The 20,535-nt window shown below is 41.3% G+C and overlaps 2 protein-coding genes and 2 pseudogenes across 2 annotated transcripts; 3 read left to right on the top strand and 1 right to left on the bottom strand.

Annotated features, from left to right (window-relative positions):
- On the top strand, positions 1–3,627 carry LOC148923993 (putative late blight resistance protein homolog R1A-3). Its single transcript, XM_089060388.1, has one exon. It carries the CDS (start codon positions 119–121, stop codon positions 3,476–3,478), a length of 3,360 nt encoding a protein of 1,119 aa, XP_088916514.1. The 5' UTR covers positions 1–118; the 3' UTR covers positions 3,479–3,627.
- A 6,910-nt stretch (positions 3,628–10,537) lies between these two features.
- On the top strand, positions 10,538–11,401 carry LOC148923992 (uncharacterized; annotated as a pseudogene).
- Positions 11,402–12,378: 977 nt separating this feature from the next.
- On the bottom strand, positions 12,379–14,439 carry LOC125206983 (uncharacterized; annotated as a pseudogene).
- A 1,587-nt stretch (positions 14,440–16,026) lies between these two features.
- On the top strand, positions 16,027–19,622 carry LOC148923991 (putative late blight resistance protein homolog R1A-3). Its single transcript, XM_089060013.1, has one exon. The coding sequence runs from the start codon at positions 16,126–16,128 to the stop codon at positions 19,453–19,455; it is 3,330 nt and encodes a 1,109-aa protein (XP_088916139.1). The 5' UTR covers positions 16,027–16,125; the 3' UTR covers positions 19,456–19,622.
- The last annotated feature ends 913 nt before the right edge of the window (positions 19,623–20,535 follow it).

The following is a 20,535-nucleotide window of genomic DNA, read 5'->3' as shown; positions in this document are numbered from 1 at the left end:
TTCATCAAAGCAATACCTTTACTCACTCTCTTGTCTCCCCTTTCATTTTTCCCCTGTTCTTCCTTCTTACTCTTTTCAGCAATTTTTTCATCCTAAAAAAAAGATTATTCCAATCGTGATGGCGGCTTATGCTGCTCTAGTTTCTGTTATGCACATCATCCATCAGATCGAGCATCATCCTTCCCCTCCGATTTCTATGGACAAGAAACAAGTTGAATCTCTCACTGAAATTGTTATGTTTTTGCAGGAATTTCTCGAAGGTTATAAGTCTCCTTATGCTGACGGCGATGAAGCAGATCCGTTGGAGATGCGCATTGCTGATGCGGTTTATGCGGCTGAAGATGTCATCGAATCTCACATTGTGGAACAGCTTCGTCCTGATGTCTTAGTCTTGTACGAGGCTTTGAGGAATGTGATAGAAGGCATGGATTCAGTGGCTGCAGTCAAAAAAGTTATGCTGCTGAGACAAGTCTCAGATATCTCGATATCTGCACCAGATCACGATATGAATCTGTTGAAGATGAGAGGAGAAATTCAATGGGTAGAAGAAAGGGTGACAAAACACATGGATTTGATCTTCAAACTCAAATATCATCTGCAGAGACAAGTCTCAGATTCTGCATACTTGTATAAGACTGTGGTAAAGGTGATACAACACTTGGATTTCATCAAGAATGAAGTCATGGAGATTTTGGATTTCAAAGATCAGCTGCAGAGACAAGTCTTGGCATATCCTGATTCCTCAACATATGCAATTTATTTCAAGACTGAGGTGGTGAATTTCATAGAAGACGTGGATTTGCTTAAGAATGAAGTGATGGAGATTTTTGCATCCAAAGATCAGTTACAGAGACAAGTCTCGTCATCTGCTGATTGTTCAACATGTGCAGACTTGTACGAGACACAGGCGTATTTCAGAAAAGACATGGATTCGGTTTTGATCAAGAAAGACATGATGGAGATAATTGCAATCAAAGATCAGCTAGAGATACAGGTCTCAGCCTCTACCGATTCCTCAGCATATGCAGACCTTCACGAGAGTTTGCAAAAGGTGATAGAAGACATGGATTTAATCAAGAAAGAAGTGATGGAGATCGTTGCACTCAAAGATCATAGACAAGTCTTTGGTGGTTCCTCAACATCTTCTTTCTCTAGGCCGAACAGCACAACCATGGTGGGCTTTGATGATGTCATGCTTCAACTCATGGAGAAGCTCATTTACGGTCAACCAGGTCGCCAAGTCATCCCAATCGTAGGGATGGGAGGAATTGGTAAGACTACTCTTGCCACAAATGTTTATGCACATCCATTTATAGGCGACCATTTTGATAAATGTGCTTGGGTTACCATTTCTCAAAAATTTAGCTCAAAAGAACTTCTTGGTGAAATTCTTTCACAAGCTAATAAACAAAGGTTGAGTGAAATGAGTGAAGATGAAATAGGACTATCACTCCACAAATATTTATCACATAGAAGGTTTCTTATTGTGTTGGATGATATGTGGAGTATTGAGGCGTGGGAGAAGATACAACTCTATTTTCCTGACAATGGTAATGGTAGTCGGATAATAGTGACAACCAGGCTATCAAATTTGGGTTCCAAATTGAATAACAATTATAGCCTTGAAATGGAATTTTTGAATGACGAAAGTAGTTGGAATATGTTTAGCAAAATTGTGTTTGGGGAGGAAAGTTGTCCTTTAGAATTGGAGAAAATTGGAAAGAAGATAGTGGAGGGTTGCAGAGGACTTCCATTATCGATTGTTGTGATGGGAGGCCTTCTTGAAAAATTGGAACAAACCAAGGAATGTTGGGAATCTATTACGGGAAGCATAAGTTCACTAGTGAATTTGGAAAATGATAAGCATTGCTTGAAAATACTAAAGTTGAGCTACATCCATTTGCCAGTTTATCTTAAGCCGTGCTTTGTACATGCGGGAATGTTTGAGGAGGATAGTAAAATTCGAGTCTCATCACTCATCAAGCTATGGGTTTCTGAAGGATTTGTAAAACCAGTAGAAGGAAAAAGTTTGGAAACAATAGTTAAAGAGTATTTAGATGAACTGGTTGCGAGAAATCTAATTCTTGTTGACAAGTTCGGGAGAACTGGAAGCATGAAGTACTTGAAAATCCATGATTTGCTGAGGGACATTTGCTTGAGAGAAGCTGAAAAGGAGAGGTTTTATCATGTGGTCGGGAAACATAATCCTCTAGGCAGGTCTATCCAACGCCGTATAGTTATTCCGAGAAGCACTACAAAGAAGGAAGTCCTTGATGCCATGAGATCTACGCCACATTTGCGTTCCTATATAAGTGATTATGAAGGATTTCAAGTGTTTCCCAATTTAAGATTGTTGAGGACATTGCAAGCATACAGCAGATTTTTCCATCCAAGAAGACATGAGCATTGCATGAGAGAATTGTTCGAGTTGGTTAATTTGAGGTTTCTTGCTGTTTATCATAAAGCAGGTTCCAAATTTCCTTCTTCAATCAATCATCTCTGGAGTCTTCAGACATTTATTCTTCATCCTCGATTAATCATGCATGTAACTATGTCCCCAGAAAACATGAATGCACCGGTTGAAATTTGGAACATGTCTCAACTTAGGCATGTCGATTTCTATTTTCATGGCCATCTCGACGATGGAGGATTACGTCTCCCAGATCCTCCGAGTGACAAGATTGTGATCATGGAGAAACTACAAACCCTCAAAGGAGTAATAAATTTTAAGTGTGATGAGATGATGGTTCGTAGAATTCCCAATATCAAGAAATTAGGACTATTTTTCATCATACCTATGGGAATTGACTCTGGTGATGATGATGACTATTGTCTCCACAACGTCGAGCGTCTGCAAAAGCTTGAATCTCTTAGCTGCAAAGGCGAAGGTAGGAGTGCTTTGTTGCAAAAGCTTGAATCTCTTAGCTGCAAAGGCGAAGGTAGGAGTGCTTTCTTGCAAAAGCTTACCTTTCCACACTCTCTTAAGAGTCTGACTCTTTCGATGAATATAAATAGAATGGAAGAGATAATGGAAAAGGCAAGTGCATTACCTCTTCTTCAAAAGCTCAAGTTGGAGGGTGGAGATTTCACAACAGGCAAATGGGAAACAGTGGAAGGCCAGTTCCCCAGTCTCAAATATTTGGAACTTGGCTGGTGTAGAGGCTTGGAATGGTGGATGACAGAGAGCACTCACTTCCCACTTCTGGAGCACCTTAGTCTTCGCGAGGTATCTTTGAAGGAGTTCCCTGCAGAACTTGGTGAAATTCCGACACTGAAATCCGTGAGAATGTGGCGTTGCAGTAAAGAATCAGTGATAAGTGCGAAGAGAATGGTCGAGGAACAAGAGGAATTACAAGGAGAAGAAGAAATATCTTTTAAAGTTTCCGTTATCCTCAGCCAGCACTACGAAGAGGACGGTTTTCTGATGACCTTAGCAAATCGCAACTTTAAAGTTGAAATAGGAGATGAATACTTGTGAGATCCTTTGATTTGTTTTTGCATTATATACCGATTACTATTAATTTTCGAATTCATATTTTACTTAAATATGAATTGTCTCCGGTAGCGTGACTCGTGTGATCCTTTGATTGTCAATAATAATTTGGATGTCCATGTGTTTTTGCATTATATATTAATTTTTGTATTCATATTTCCGAATTACTATACTTTTCAGAAGCATATATGTATGCCAATGTGTGTCTTGTTGAGGTGTATATTATACCGTTCCATACAGTCTCTTAAGAGTCTATCTCTTGAAAACTGAAATGAAAGAAGCATATTTCTTCTCGCTTTGTTCTTGTTAGTTTTGTGTGGAACTGTCTTTACTCCATTATTGAGATTTAAATTTAGTTTATAATCCTTAGTTAGCTATTGGGGTTGTTGGTGCTTATTACTCCCTTCACCCATTACCAATATACCTTGTTTTAAGTATGATAGATAAACAAAAACATAACTATTGATTATGCACAAAGTATTTTAATTTTTTAATATCTAACTAGTGAAAAGTTGCCATTGCATATTTGCATATCCATTCCATTGTCCTGCAAAATTAGAGGTTTCTTCTCTTGTTTGGGCTTGGTTTTGGATTTCAATCTTGAGCTAATGGGCTTGGTTTGGAATGGATGTAAATGGGCCCCCATGATTTGTTTTGCTTGTGTTTTATCTCTGATTATCTTGTAGTATTGGCTTTGTATTTTATTGCTCACCATATTCTAAATGTCACGTTAGATGTATACATGTAACGTAATAATGTCACGCCACCAAAATTTCTCCTTAATACGTACCTTATATATATATAGATGCAAAAGTTGTTCAATGCAACTTCTAATTAGACATTAATCAACCATTCTCTCTGTTCAAATTTCACTCCACCAAAAAAAAAATGTGTTAAAAAACTGAAATCATCAACCAAAAAAGCCTCAGCCAACGCCGCCACTCTGCCTCCTCCTTCAGGTGGAGCCTCAAGTGGCTGAAGCTCAAGTATTTGAGCATGCTCAAAAAATTTGAAGAGTTATTATAAAGATTTAGAGAAGGATATGATCGAAGGGAGCGGGACAATTGAGTCATTTCAGCAACGCATGCTTCTAGAAGCTTCTTTTGCTATTCCGGTCATGGGCCTTTCGTTAAATAGTTATCCATCAAAGTAATCAACAGTGGTGAGTAGGAGAATGGTATAGATTGAATTTGCAGTTGCAAGTATTTTTTTGCGTCTTAATGTATTGTTATATTAGTTGGTATGTGTAAAATCATGGTGATGAAATAGAAGATGCATATTGATGTAACTAATATTGGATCTATTGTGCTTTTATGTTATTACGAAATCGACAAATTTTATGAGATTTCAAATTTAAATTTGTACCACTTATGAGTTCAACATGAATTTCTTCCATATTTTTGTTTTCAAAGAACATATACATATGTAAATATAAGTTTTTATACAAATGAATCCACCCCCATTGAGTCATCATAATTTCTTAGGTCTTTTTTTTTAATCTTTCCTGTGCAATAAATCTACTTATCTATAGTCTAGACAATATAACATCCCACTCTGACTCTGTCCTTGGAATAATTTACCACAACTTTAAAAATTGGCCCGTGAAAGTCACTAATTTAACACATTTTTTTTATAATTTTCTCATGACGAAATATTTTTATTTCTAGTTATAATATATTGTTGATATAGCGCATGTAACATTATGGGAAAATTGAGGAAATGTTAGAATTCATTACTATTTTATAAGTCATTTTTATAGTTACGGAACAAACTACAGTTTAACCATAATTCATTGATTTTTTAGGATATACTAGTACTATATTAGCAGACTTTTGAGTTATGTAAATATTTACTAGACCGACAATTGAATCATAGAGAGCATCCCATCTAAGCAAATTTAAAAAAGTATATCATAATAATCAAAGTATTTCTCTCCAAGAATCTCCTTTTTCTTTCGAATTTCACCTTGTGCCTTTTCACATTAATGAGCTGGAAGCGAATTAAAAAAAGAAAAGAAAAGAAAAGAAATCTGACTCAATTAATGTGACATGGAGTATCTACAATAAGGACAAAGCAAAAACAACGAACAAAATAAACTGAAAGATCCACCACATCGTACTCTGATACGCTCCCACTGCCACAGGAGCAGCCGGTGGCAGTAGATCAGCAACCGGAGGCAGGACGGACGGAAGAGGTAGAAGTTAGACCGGACCCCCAACCGTCCATCGCGAAGTCAAAGGCCAAGAGGCAACTCCGGCAGCCGGTCAGGTTCGGGGACTACACCCCGAAGTAGTTTCGACGTAGGACTCGTTCTTTTTGGTTATTTACTTATTTTTGTTATTTATTTTCGTTATTTGTTTTATTTGTTTTTGCGTTGAGTCGAGCGTAATTATAAGCTCCGTTTCGGGTTTTCTTTGTTGGTTCTTTCCCGAGATGAATTAGGATTAGGAGTCGAACCAACCCTAGGGTCCTTAGTCTATAAATAGGGTGTGTGTTATTTGATCATTCATTCATAAATTTAATAAACACACGTTTTGTGCCCTAAATCTTGTGAGACAAGTAAATTCTCAAATTCTCGATACAGCGCTGCCTGACGGGGAAAACCCCGCGCACAGCATCTGTTCCTCGCCGCCGACCCAGCCAAGGGCGCCGGCAATCGTTTCGGTCAAGCACGCTGCTGACCGATTCCGTTAGGGGGAAGAAAACCCTTAACAACTGGTGCTTTCACTTCGTGAACTCATGAGCCATTTTTACAACAACGGTAAAGGACCTTGGGCGCCTCGCCCTGATAATGTAGCGACTGGTGCCCGCCGGGGGCTAGGGAGAGGCCGGCGGGATTCTCTGCCGCCGCACAGATTTCCGACGGAGGAGGAAACCGAATCGCCTCGCAGGGATGAGGGTCCGTTTGATGATCCTTTGGGAAGCAAGTTAGATCGTTTGATTGAACAATTCGATTCTTGGAAAGACGAGACGGAACGCCGTCTCGAATCGCTGCAGTTGTCGACACGGCGCAACGCTGACCGGCCGACGGGGTACGAGGAGGAGGATGACGCTGATTGGGGTGATTTGAGCCGGGGGAGATACGGCGAAAACCCTAGAGGCGTTCGGGATGTGCCGCCGGAGGGACGGAGACAGCGCGGCGGGTTCGGCCGTGACGGGCGATGAGGCGAGCAGCCGTTGGAGCGTGCGAACCGCCGCCAGTACGGTCAGCCGTTACAGCGTGCGATCACGTGTTGGGACCCTCCCCAGCATTCGGGGTTTGATCAACCCCATCTTGTGAAGATGACACCGCCACGTTTCGACGGTTCTAATGCAGTAAACTGGATTTCACGCGCGCAGTACTACTTCGATCATATTTCGATGCCAGACGCGCAGCGCATGCACTACGCGGTCATGCTCTTTGACCCGCCAGCCGCGGATTGGGTGTTTAATTACTGTGCGAACAATGACTTTGTTACTTGGCAGGATTTTTTGGAGGATGTCCGTCACCATTTCGATCGCCAGAGCTTTAAAGATTATTATGGGTTAATAGCGAAGCTGACACAGATAGGGTCGGTGTTGGATTACCATGATACTTTTGAGAAGTACTTCAACCGCGTGCGGGGCGTGTCCGAGTCCGATCTATTTACTCTTTTTATTGCAGGTCTGAAAACAGATGTCCAGGAATGTTTACGGTTGCATAGGCCCCAATCTCTCGCAGAAGCAATGTCGTTAGCGGTCGAATTTGGGGATGAACAGGCAGACCGTAAGCCCTGCGACGCAACCGGTCCCGCCGCAGAGACGCCAATGGCAGAATCGGGACGCCAGAGCGAGCTCGACGCCCACACCGGTCCAGCAAACGAACCAGGGCCAATCAAGTCGCGCCCCTACCACCCAGAAGTTTCCCCTAATTCTGGTATCCCAGGCAGAGAAGGCCGAACGGAGACGCTTGGGACTTTGTTATCACTGCCCTGAGAAGTGGGTGATCGGCCATGAGTGCAAACAGAGACTGTTGTGTTACGCTGACGAGGTGGAGGAGTTGGAGTCTGGACCTATCGATAGCTGCGCGGAGGGGTCCCCGGGGGCCGACACGGTGCACATTAATTCGATGCAGGGAGACCACAAATCGCGACCCTTGAGGATCGTGGGCTCTATCCAGGACCGTGATGTGAGTATTTTGATTGTTACAGGTAGTGATAGAGATTTTTTGCACCCAGCAATCGCAGAGCAGTTGCATATTCCGCTATCTCCTATCCGGCCCTTTAAGGTGTTTGTCGGGAATGGAGCCGCTCTGCTTTGCACGCACATGGCGAAGCAGACGAAAGTGGAGGTACAGGGAACGGAGTTCTTGGTGGATCTCCACATATTGCCCGTCCATGGCCCTGTCATTATTTTAGGGATGGATTGGTTGGAGTCCTTGGGCAAGGTGACGGCGGATTTTGTAGGGAAGACATTGGAGTTTAAGCAAGGGGATAAGCCGATCACGTTACAGGGCATTCTGCCCCCGCCACGCCGCGCATCCCTCCACTCCCTTGCTTCGTGGTTACCCTCCCAGGGTGACATGGAGTGTTATGAGATCTTCATGCTAGCGCCGGGGGAATCGGGTTCAGCGCCGGCTGGCAAGGAGGATTTCCCGACAGACCTTCCCACCGGGGTGGTGGCGGTCTTGCGACAATTTGAGGACGTATTTGGCCTGCCTGAGGGCATGCCCCCGCCACGGGCCTTTGATCATCGTATCCACCTTTTACCGAGTGCCTGACCAGTGAATGTCAGATCTTACAGATACCCATATTTTCAAAAGAATGAGATTGAACGCCAGGTACGAGAAATGCTTGATCAAGGAATTATTCAGAGAAGCAGTAGCCAGTTCTCATCGCCTGTCCTGCTCATTCGCAAGAAGGATGGATCGTTCCGTTTTTGCATCGATTATCGCGCGTTAAATGCGGCAACGGTGCCGGATCACTTCCCTATTCCGACGGCTGATGAACTATTTGATGAGCTGGGGAAGGCTCGGGTTTTTACCAAATTGGATCTTCGTTCAGGCTACCATCAAATACGAATGCAGGAAGGCGACATTCACAAAACGGCGTTTCGGACGCATGATGGCCACTTTGAATTTTTGGTAATGCCGTTTGGACTGACGAATGCCCCATCCACGTTCCAAGCTGCAATGAATGCAATTTTCCAACCAATGCTCCGCAAGTTCGCAATAGTTTTTTTGATGACATACTTGTGTACAGTCCGTCGCAGGAATTGCACGGCCAACACTTGGCTTCGGTCCTTGCGGTGCTGAGGGAGCACAAATTTTTGGTGAAAATGTCCAAGTGTTCTTTCTGTAGCACTTCGGTAGAGTATTTGGGTCACATTGTGACTGACGGACTGTTAAAGGCGGATCCGTCGAAGATTGCGGCTATGACTGCTTGGCCGGTCCCGAAGAGTGTAAAGCAGTTGCGTGGATTTTTGGGCTTGACAGGGTATTATCGCCGCTTTATAGCGAATTATGGCCTTATTGCCGCCTCTCTCACGGATTTGCTAAAAAAGGATGCGTTCACCTGGTCTGATGAGGCAGGGGTGAGTTTTGAGAAGCTCAAGGCGGCAATGACAGCAGCACCGGTCCTGCGTTTACCGGATTTCGACAAACCTTTCTGCATTGAGACTGATGCGTCGGATACAGGCATCGGTGCGGTGCTATTACAGGATAATCATCCCATTGCGTTTTTTAGTAGGAAGTTGGGGCCGCGAAGGAGGGTCGCTTCTACGTATCATAAGGAGTTGTACGCGATTGTGGAGGCGGTTCAGAAGTGGCGGCAGTACCTCTTGGGTAGGGAATTTATTATCAGAAGTGATCAGAAGAGTTTGAAGGAGTTGCTTTTGTAGGTGGTCCACACACCAGACCAACAGCTGTATGTTAGTAAACTCATGGGCTATAAGTTTGCAATTGAGTATAAGAAAGGGAGTTTAAACAAGGTAGCCGATGCGCTGTCCCGCCGTGAGGAGGATTCTCAACCCGCGCCGGACGGTGGCCGGTTCGCAACAGAGGCAGACGAGGCAGCGGCTGCCCGCGACTGTGCGCTCCTTGCAGTAGCAGCGCATCCTATTCCCCGTTTGTTGGAGTTGCTACGAAGAGAGACGAAACCGTCCCCTGAAATGAGGGAGATCACCGCAGCTATTAAGGCTGGGAAGAGCCCTCCTCACTTGTCGTTCGTTGATGACCTAGTGTTTTATAAGCGGCGGATATTTGTTAGCTCCCGTTCCGAAGCTAGGACGCCTATTCTCACCGAATATCACGCCTCTCCTTCGGCTGGTCATCCGGGGTTTGAGCGTACTTTGAGGCGGGTAGCGGGAAGTTTTTATTGGCCGAACATGAGGAAAGAAGTGCGGCGATTTGTTGAGGCGTGTGTGGTCTGCCAAACGTCTAAGTATTCGACCCAGAAGCCTGCAGGTTTGTTACAACCGTTGCCTATTCCAACGCAAGTTTGGGAGGACGTATCGATGGATTTTATTACTGGCCTGCCGCAGTCTCGCGGTTACACGTCAATTATGGTGGTGGTCGACCGATTGTCCAAGTATGCTCATTTCGCCGCCTTACCAATATGGTTCGATGCGTTGAGAGTAGCGCAGTTGTTCGTCAACACAGTCGTCCGACATCACGGGTTTCCTAAAACATTGGTGTCGGATCGTGACTCTGTCTTTCTAAACGAGACTTGGGAGGAGTTAATGCGCTTGAGCGGTACTAAGTTGAATTTTTCGACGGCATATCACCCGCAATCTGATGGGCAAACCGAGGTCCGTAATAGGGGCCTGGAGCAGTATTTGCGAGCTTTTACAGCAGAGCGACCGGCTAAATGGGCGAATTTCTTGCCGTGGGCTGAACTCGCTCTCAATTGTTTCCATCATGAGGGGTTGGGCATGTCACCTTTTAAGGCTTTGTATGGGCGCGAGCCACCGAGCTTGATTTTTGCACGACCATCGATGGCGACGCCTCCGTCAGTAGCGGATTTAATTCGTCAGCGGGGGGAGCTGTTGGTCGAGCTGCGGGGTAATTTGGAACGCGCTCAATAGAGGATGCGTGATTCAGCCAACAAGCACCGGCGTCATGTGGAGTTTTCGGTCGGGGATCGTGTTTTGTTGAAATTGCAACCCTACCGCCAGCATTCGGTGGCGCGTCCTTTATCTGCGAAGTTGCACGTCGCTTCTATGGGCCGTTCGAGGTATTGGAGAGGATTGGGCAAGTGGCTTACAGGTTACGTTTGCCGGAGGGAAGCCGCATCCATAATGTTTTTCATGTTAGTTTGTTGCGGCCTTTTGTCGAAGGAGGTGTCGAGAAGGGTGCTGGTTTACCATCTGACTTTTGCGGCGACAGGCCGCTGGTGTATCCGGTTCGAGTGTTGGATCGCAGGACGTTGTGGCATGACAGGGAGCCCAAGGAACATGTGCTAGTGAGGTGGTCGGACGGCTCTGATTCGCCGTCATGGGAGCCGTTGGAGGTGGTGCGTCGCCGGTTTCCTAACGTACTCCTTGAGGACAAGGAGGTTGCTATGGAGGGGGGAGTTGATACGCTCCCACTGCCACAGGAGCAGCCGGTGGCAGTAGATGAGCAACCGGAGGCAGGACGGATGGAAGAGGTAGAAGTTAGACCGGACCCCCAACCGTCCATCGCGAAGTCAAAGGCCAAGAGGCAACTCCGGCAGCCGGTCAGGTTCGGGGACTACACCCCGAAGTAGTTTCGACGTAGGACTCGTTCTTTTTGGTTATTTACTTATTTTTGTTATTTATTTTCGTTATTTGTTTTATTTGTTTTTGCGTTGAGTCGAGCGTAATTATAAGCTCCGTTTCGGGTTTTCTTTGTTGGTTCTTTCCCGAGATGAATTAGGATTAGGAGTCGAACCAACCCTAGGGTCCTTAGTCTATAAATAGGGTGTGTGTTATTTGATCATTCATTCATAAATTTAATAAACACACGTTTTGTGCCCTAAATCTTGTGAGACAAGTAAATTCTCAAATTCTCGATACAGCGCTGCCCGACGGGGAAAACCCCGCGCACAGCATCTGTTCCTCGCCGCCGACCCATCCAAGGGCGCCGGCAATCGTTTCGGTCAAGCACGTTGCTGACCGATTCCGTTAGGGGGAAGAAAACCCTTAACATACACATACTTATAAAAGAATTAAAATGAAATAATTCCAAGTTTTGTATGCTCTTTTGCTTTCCTGAAATTTTGTCTTTTATCTTTTACTTTTCTCTTTGAATTCAGCTCAAAGTAGTATTCTTACAGCTATGAAGAGTCTGAAAGTTGGATAAGCCATCATTGCACATATTTATTACTCCATATTGTGGATTATTAATTTAGGCAAAAAATCTAATGAATAGATTGTCCACCAATTATTTTCTATTTTGCACTCAGTTTAGAAAAATAATACTCATGCGCCCCTAGTATTTTAGTCGTATTCATTTTTAGTTTGACCAAAATTAGTTGAGTCATCACCTTTTTTGGATAGAAACTCTCTCCTTTCTAACTTTTAACACCCAAATTTCTTAATTCTCGTTCCCAAAAGAAATGTCTCAACTACCTTAAGACGGAAAGAGTACTCCCGTTGTTAGCCAATACTTTTCACATTTTACTATTTACTACTTTTGGTAATGGAGTCTACACTCCACTAACTCATCTTACTCACATTTATTATTCAACCAATTTTTTCCATTAATTTTTTTCACATTTCTTAAAACTCGTACCAGGTCAACTTGTGGCATTTATTGGCGGATGAAGGGAAAAATAAATAACTAAAGTGTAAAGGAGTAAAGTAAGAGCGAATACTTGAGAGAATTCATTTAAATACAAGACACAATCATGATTGAATTAAACATAAGCATATAAGAAGAAAGAGATACACATTGAGCTTATTCTTTTTCAATCTATGGGCTGAATGCCTCTATAACCGCAGAGGTTGAAACAAAGGAAGAACATGCATAATGCACAGTAAAAATCCATGGTCTTCATGTTTATTCTCACCACAAAAGTTGCAATAGCGTTTTGTAGTGAGAATTTGATAGGTAAGCGCGTGGCAGTGAGCTCCGACGATCTCATATTTTTGACCAAACTTGATGTTTCTAAACCGGCCGGATGTAGTTGAAAAGCATTTAGGATGGAAGGATACATCACACGCGCGGCAGTGATACATCCAACTCTTTGGATTCATTTTCGTCTCGCACTGATCGCAGTAGAAATCACCTGGACGGTTTAGAGTGGCGTCATGCGTTAAAAGCAGCGGGTGGTGTTTGTCCCATCTACGGCTGGTGGTTGATGCAGGCAGCCCCGCACAGCGAAGGTGCACCATGAAATCACAGGTGCCGCATGCATAGCTTTTACCACCGAACAAGATGAGACTATCATTACAGGCATCACATGACTCGAAATATTGACTCGAGGGGAGAAGGTTGAGTGGGTGTGAAGGGTGAGCTGCGTGATATATAGTGTCTGGCATAGAAGCGCACTTTATATCTACATTGAATATTTTGCATTTTACACAGGCATAATACAGACCATTCGTATTGATATTGCAGATGCTGCAGCGTTGCCACTGCCATGGTTTAAGTATGTCACCGGATCGAAGGACAAGGCTGTGATCATGTTGGTGGATGAGTGGAAGAGATGAGAGCTGAGGTGGCAATTGGAAACACTCCAAGTGAAGATAGTATTTGCATGATCTTATGCTACATCTCATGTAGTAGTAGCAATCTTTACTACCTGAAGAAGATGAAGACGAAGAAGAAGAAGAAGATGATTGTGCTGGTTTCACAAGTATCGGAGTAATGCACCCATTACATATTAACTCCGATTTTCTACAAGAGTAGTCTTCCTCGTCATCATCATCACTATTTTCTTCGTCTTCTTCTTCTTGAAATGATGATGATGATGAGGAGACTAATCTGAGTTTGTGATTGTGGAACTTATAATTAACATCATCTTGATGATCAAGGATGAGTGAATTTTTATGTGTATCAACTCCTTGTCTCCTTAGAAAAGCTCCAATTAGGTCCTCACCCACAGCCACATCATTTATTGGAAACTCCACAATCCCTTTCTCTCTACATGTAATGCAACAAAAACACACATTTCAACATATATAGTATAAACCAACATTTTTAAAGAAAGATATGGATGAGACAAGAGTGTTTTGTTGAAGGCACAGCTTAGATGGACAACATAGCTGCAAAGCTCACAATGATACACCCAATGTTTGGTTACTAATCTTTTTACGCAGACATCACAACGGTATCTATATATGATATATTGAGGAGGGACATGAAAAGAGAGAGAGAGGGAGTGATGGTGTTCTTCCCTTTCAATGGTATGAGGCCAGGAAGCGCATCTCTCATGGATCCAATACTCACATGCTGGTGCGGTGCAAGTGTAGGAACTCCCTTTGGCGTGTGTGGTGCCGCAAGCATCGCACTTGAAGGAACAACTTCTCCTCAGAAATAAGAGTTGATGATGAGGGTGACTCGGATGATGTACCATTGTGCTGCTACTCTGCTCATCATCTTCGGCTGCTGCATACATCACGTCGCTGCCCTGCGCGCAACTGATATGCATCACAAGCATACATTCTGCACTCGTACATCTGTATAAAATTCCCCAGGCATTCCTTTGGCAGATTGAACAGCGGCCTCTTTCTTGGCCAAGGCTGAATTGTTGAGTGAGTGTGTGTTGAGGGTGCATTGCGTGCCTAATCTTCCTCGGCGCCTCTGCACATTCTTCATGTAGTGTCACATCATACCCACATTCCTGGCTACATTCATAACATTTCTCTCCTCTTCTGAAATGCGTTAGACACCCATAACAAAATTTTCCTCCAGGTGCTTCCACCAATTTAAGTGGATGCTCGTGGTTCCAATGATCAACCATCTCTCTCTCCTCCTTCTCTTCTCTCTCATTTTCTACTTTCTCACTCATTCTTGTGTGTGTGTGTGTGTGTGTGTTTTCTTTTTACTTCTTGTGTTTGTATGTGTATGAAGAGGTGTCCACACCAACACATACATATATATGTACACCACTCCATATAGTAAAACAGACCTTTGAGCAATGGAAACATTTTCCATCTTAATAATCTATCACAAATACAAAAGCATTTCATTCAAAAATTCCCCCTTTTTCTTTTTTGTCTTTTGCTTTTCTCATATAATTGTTGTGGAGAGACACTCAAGGTCGGCTTCAAGGCAATTGCCTTTAGGACACCACAATGGTCGACTTAAATTTTGGTTTATCCCGTAACATTAAATTGGCTGAAAAATAATGAAGTTTGGATTGTTTCCCAATTCTCTTAAGACATGAAAATAAGGTGTCTATGTGTAATAAATATATGATGTTTACAGCCAAACGAAGACGTTTTTTTTGTATGAATAGACGTCGTCGTTTAATTCACCGGCAATTGCATACATATATAGTTTTCCGACTTAATATCAAATTCAATTTCAACAAAAAAAGCTTGGTTGTCGAATAATGTGAAGAAATAAAAAATTAATAAAACTGCATGATGAACTAAAAATTTCATGGTTTTCTACCAATTTTTGGTACAGTATCATACAAAACTCCCAATCTTATTGAAATATGAGAATCACACGAAACTTCCAATCGAAGCAAACTAGCAAAGTATGTATCACAATAACAATACTAATTAATTTACTTAATTATAGAATCTTCTTTCTCTTTCGACTTCTCTTTGTCCGTTGCTTTTTGCTTTTTTGCATATAATTTTGTTTTTATAACGTTTAATTTAATAATGAGAGATTAAAAAAAAGTGAAAAACCATTTAAAAATAAAAGAATGAAAAAGATAAGAGGATTAGGAAAAAAGAGAAAAAAGACCAACAATTTAAAGTAAAACAGTAAACATTCCGCTTTTGCATATAGTAAGACCATATTCGAGTCTTACGTGCAAAAATGCCCCCCATGTTGGTGATGCAACGCTCACCTCGTTGTTTATCGCGGGGCTGAACCGTCCGATCAAACACGAACTCCTTACCCGGAGCACACTGCAGGAGACTTTCCTGGATGTAAAGTAAATTATTACCTGGACGGCATGCGATTTTAAGCAAATTAACTATGTGCGTAAGGGGTGAGATCAATTGCTAAACTTTTTTAAGTTGCTAACTCCGTTAACTCATCAATGCAATGTATTAAAAATGTTAACACATAATTTTGTTGACATTTCAAATATACTGCGTTATGTTGACATTATGTGTTGAAAAGTTTAGAAAATTATACTTTTGAGTAAGATAGTAAAGAAAGAATAAAGTAAAAATAAAATAGAAAAATAAAAAGAAAATAAAGTAAAAAATGGAATAAAAATATTATTTTTCATAAAAAAATAAAATGAGTCAATTTAAGTGAAGGAAGCATTGGAAAAAAGAAAATGCAGAGTCTTTTTTTTTTTTTAATATGTGTGGACTTGTTGATATTTCAATGGAGTCCATCAGTAGCATTGATATCAATGAGATGAGTCATGGCACGTGGAGCGTTTAATATCCACCTAAAGCATTAAAAGTTGAATTATATTGAAGTCAGTCTCCCCTTGCATTTCCACCACTCTTTCTTCCGTTTTCTTATCTTCATTTTCTGCGACCTGAAAAAACTTGGAAAAAAAAAAATTATTTCAATGGCGGCTTATGCAGCTCTGGTTTCTGTTATGCAGATTTTGGATCAGATCGAGCATCATCCTTCGCCTCCAATTGTTATGGACAAAATACAAGTTGAATCTCTGACTGAAATTGTTATGTTTTTGCAGGAATTTCTCGAAGGTTATAAGTCTCCTTATGCTGAGGGGGATGAGGCAGATCCGTTGGAGATGCGCATTGCTGATGCAGTTTATGCGGCTGAAGATGTTATCGAATCTCATATTGTGGAACAGCTTCGTCCTGGTGTCTTAGTCTTGTACGAGGCTTTGAGGAATGTGATAGAAGACATGGATTCGGTCGTTGCAGTCAAAGAACGTATGCTGCTGAGACAAGTCTCAGATATCTCGATATCTGCAGTAGACACAGATCTGTCTGAGATTCTGTGGAAGATGGGAGATGACATTCAATTGGTAAAAGAAAGGGTGACAAAACACTTGGATATGATCTTCACACTCAAATATCATCTGCGGAGACAAGTCTCAGATTCCTCGACATCTGCAGACTTGTATAAGACTGTGGTAAAGGTGATACAACACATGGATTTCATCAAGAATGAAGTGATGGAGATTTTTGAATTCAAAGATCAGCTGCAGAGACTAGTCTTAGCATATGCTGATTACGAAACGTATGCAGCTTATCATCAGACTGGCGTGGCGGATTTCATAGAACACGTGGATTTGCTTAAGAATGAAGTGATGGAGATTTTTGCATTCAAAGATCAGTTCCAGAGACAAGTACTTTCGCCATCTGCTAATTCCTCAACATATGCAGAGACTCGGGCGTATTTCAGAAAAGACATGGATTTGGATTTGGATTTGATAAAGAAAGACATGATGGAGATCATCGCAATCAAAGATCAGCTAGAGATACAAGTCTCAGCCTTTTCTGATTCCTCAACATCTGAAGACTTTCACGAGAGTTTGCAGAAGATGATAGAAGACATGGACATGATCAAGAAAGAAGTGATGGAGATTGTTTCACTCAAAGATCATAGACAAGTCTCTGGTGGTCCCTCAACATCTTCTTTCTCTAGGCCGAACAACACAACCATGGTGGGCTTTGAAGATGTCAAGATTCAACTCATGGAGAAGCTCGTTTATGGAGAACAGAGTCGCCAAGTCATCCCAATTGTTGGGATGGGAGGAATTGGTAAGACTACTCTTACCACCAATGTTTATGCACATTCATTTATAGGTGACCATTTTGATTTATGTGCTTGGGTTACTATTTCTCAACAATATAACACTAAAGAACTTCTTGGTGAAATTCTATTTGAAACAAGTAAACAAGTGATTGGTCAAATGAGCGAAGATGAAATAGGATTAGCACTCCACAAATGTTTATCGTACAGAAGGTATCTAATTGTGTTGGATGATATGTGGAGTATTGAGGCATGGGAGAAGATACAACACTATTTACCTAACAATAGTAATGGTAGTCGGATAATGGTGACAACTAGGCTATCAAGTTTGGGTTCCCAATTAAATAACAATTATAGCCTTGAAATGGAACTTATGAATGAAGAAAGTAGTTGGAATATGTTTAGCAAAATTGTGTTTGGGGAGGAAAGTTGTCCTTTAGAATTGGAGAAAATTGGAAAGAAGATAGTGGAGGGTTGCAGAGGACTTCCATTATCGATTGTTGTGATGGGAGGCCTTCTTGAAAAATTGGAACAAACCAAGGAATGTTGGGAATCTATTACGGGAAGCATAAGTTCACTAGTGAATTTGGAAAATGATAAGCATTGCTTGAAAATACTAAAGTTAAGCTACAACCATTTGCCAGTTTATCTTAAGTCGTGCTTTTTACATATGGGAATGTTTGAGGAGGATAGTAGCATTCGAGTCTCGACACTCATCAAGCTATGGGTGTCCGAAGGATTTGTAAAACCAGTGAATGGCAAAAGTTTGGAAACAATAGTTAAAGAGTACTTAGATGAACTGGTTGCAAGAAATCTAATTCTTGTTCACGAGTTTGGGAGAATCGGAAGCATGAAGTATTTGAAAATCCATGATTTGTTGAGAGACCTTTGCTTGAGAGAAGCTGAAAAGGAGAGGTTTTATCATGTGATCGGACAACATAATCCTCCAGGCACGTCTAGCCAACGTCGTGTAGTTATTCCGAGAAGCACTTCAGAGAAGGAAGTCCTTGATGCCATGAGATCTACACATGTGCGTTCCTGTATAAGTGATTATGAAAGAGTTCAATTGTTGTCCAATTTAAGATTGTTGAGGACATTGCGAGCATACGACATATATTACTATCAAACAGGACATCAGTATTCCCTGAGAGAATTGTTCAAGCTGGTTAATTTGAGGTTTCTTACTATTTATCATAGAGAAGGTCCCCAACTTCCTTCTTCAATCAATCTCCTCTGGAGCCTTCAGACATTAATTCTTCATTCTCCATTAGTCATGAATTTAAACATGAATGCACCTGTTGAAATTTGGAACATGTCTCAACTTAGGCATGTCGATTTCTATGATCATGGCTGGCGGAGCGATGAAGGATTGCATCTCCTAGATCCTCCTTGTGACAAGATTGTGATTATGGAGAATCTACAAACCCTCAAAGGAGTAAGTAATTTCAAGTGTGATGAGATGATGGTTCGTAGAATTCCCAATATCAAAAAATTGGGACTAATTTTCATCATTGGGGGAATTGGTTCTGATGACGACGATGAGGATGAGGATATTGAGTATGGTGATGACTATTGTCTCCACAACATCGAACGTCTGCAAAAGCTTGAATCTCTCAACTGCCAAGGCTATGGTAGGAGTGCTTTTTTGCAAAATCTTACTTTTCCACAATCTCTTAAGAGTATAGCTCTTAAAATACCAAAAGGTGGAATGGAAGACATACTGAAAAAGGTAAGTACATTGCCCCTTCTTCAAAAGCTCAAGTTGAAGGATGGAGAATTCACAACAGGCAAATGGGAAACAGTTGAAGGCCAGTTCCCCAGTCTCAAATATTTGGAACTTAGCTTGTGCAGTGGCTTGGATTGGTGGATGACGGAGAGCTCTCACTTCCCATGCCTTGAGCACCTTAGTCTTAGCATGGTATCTTTGAAGGAGTTCCCTGCAGAACTTGGTGAAATTCCGACACTGAAATCCGTGAGTATGTATGATTGCAGGGAAGAATTAGTGATAAGTGCGAAGAGAATGGTCGAGGAACAAGAGGAATTACAAGGAGAAGAAGAAATATCTTTTAAAGTTTCCGTTATCCTCGGCTGGAACTACAATAAGGACTGTTCTCTGATGACCTTAGCAAATCGCAACTTTAAATTTGAAATATTGCGTGACTACCTTTGATTGTCAATAATAATTTAGATGTCCATTTGTTTCTGCATTATATACTAGGAATACTATATAGTATTAAATTTTGAATTCATATTTTTCTTAGATATTAATTTTGTCTCGTGTAGCCTTGGATGAAATATTGGAGTATTTAAGTAAATTCTGGTAAACAAGTTGGAGTATCTCTGAGCAATTCTTGTAGATTGTTTACATGAGAAAGCTGGAATCTCTTAACAATGGAAAGATGTATTTGATGAGCTTTCTCAGGTTTAAATTCACTTTATTTAAGTCTATGTTTATCACTCATTAAATTATACGGAAACTGTAACAACCCCACTTTTTCGAACCCTAATTTTTATGACCTGAAAATTTTTCATTAAATGCTTTTAATGCTATGATATATGTGGAATTAAATGATGAGTGTGAAATTGCAATATTCTTGGTGACCTAATTGCGAAATGGAGTTGAGTTTGAGTTGAATAGTCAAACTTGTTGAATATGTGACGTGGCTATTGAATAGTCAATATTGTGGAAAATATGACATGGCCGTGGAATGGTCAAAGTCGTTGGAAAATGTGACGTGGCGGTGAAAATTGTGAATGGTGGATTATGCGAGGTGAATATGTGAATATTTTGATGCGGGGTGAAATAATATTGTGGTGAATTATTTTTCCTAAGGGATGAGTGAGATTTTAATAAGAGCATTATTAATTATGTGGAATTTTCGACCCCCTCCTATTTATGGGAAAGAAATCCTAATTTTCTTGGATTTAATTATTGCTTGGGATAATTATCCAAATTAAATCCAAAGTCCGATTATTCCTTATATTTTTATGAAATTTTCGATAACCCCTATGTTGTTCCTAGAGGGATTTTTCGAAAATCCTTAATTTATGGGAGAAGGGAATTTTTATTATATTATTTGATCCTTTATTGATTCTCTTCCATAAATAAATTCAAATATCCTAGCATATCTTGCCAAATCTAAAAAGATCTTACCATATCCTAATTTAAATAGGATTTCAATTAAATCCCTTTTGAAATAGTCAAACTACACGCCACATTTTATTATTATTGGCGAGAATTATATTTTTA

Source organism: Salvia hispanica, chromosome 6, assembly GCF_029641045.1.
Source record: "Salvia hispanica isolate PSC_SH4W2 chromosome 6, Shi_PSC_v1, whole genome shotgun sequence".
Taxonomy (NCBI): domain Eukaryota; kingdom Viridiplantae; phylum Streptophyta; class Magnoliopsida; order Lamiales; family Lamiaceae; genus Salvia; species Salvia hispanica.
Note: the sequence above shows the minus strand (reverse complement) of the source record. Positions and strands in the feature narration are given on the sequence as shown.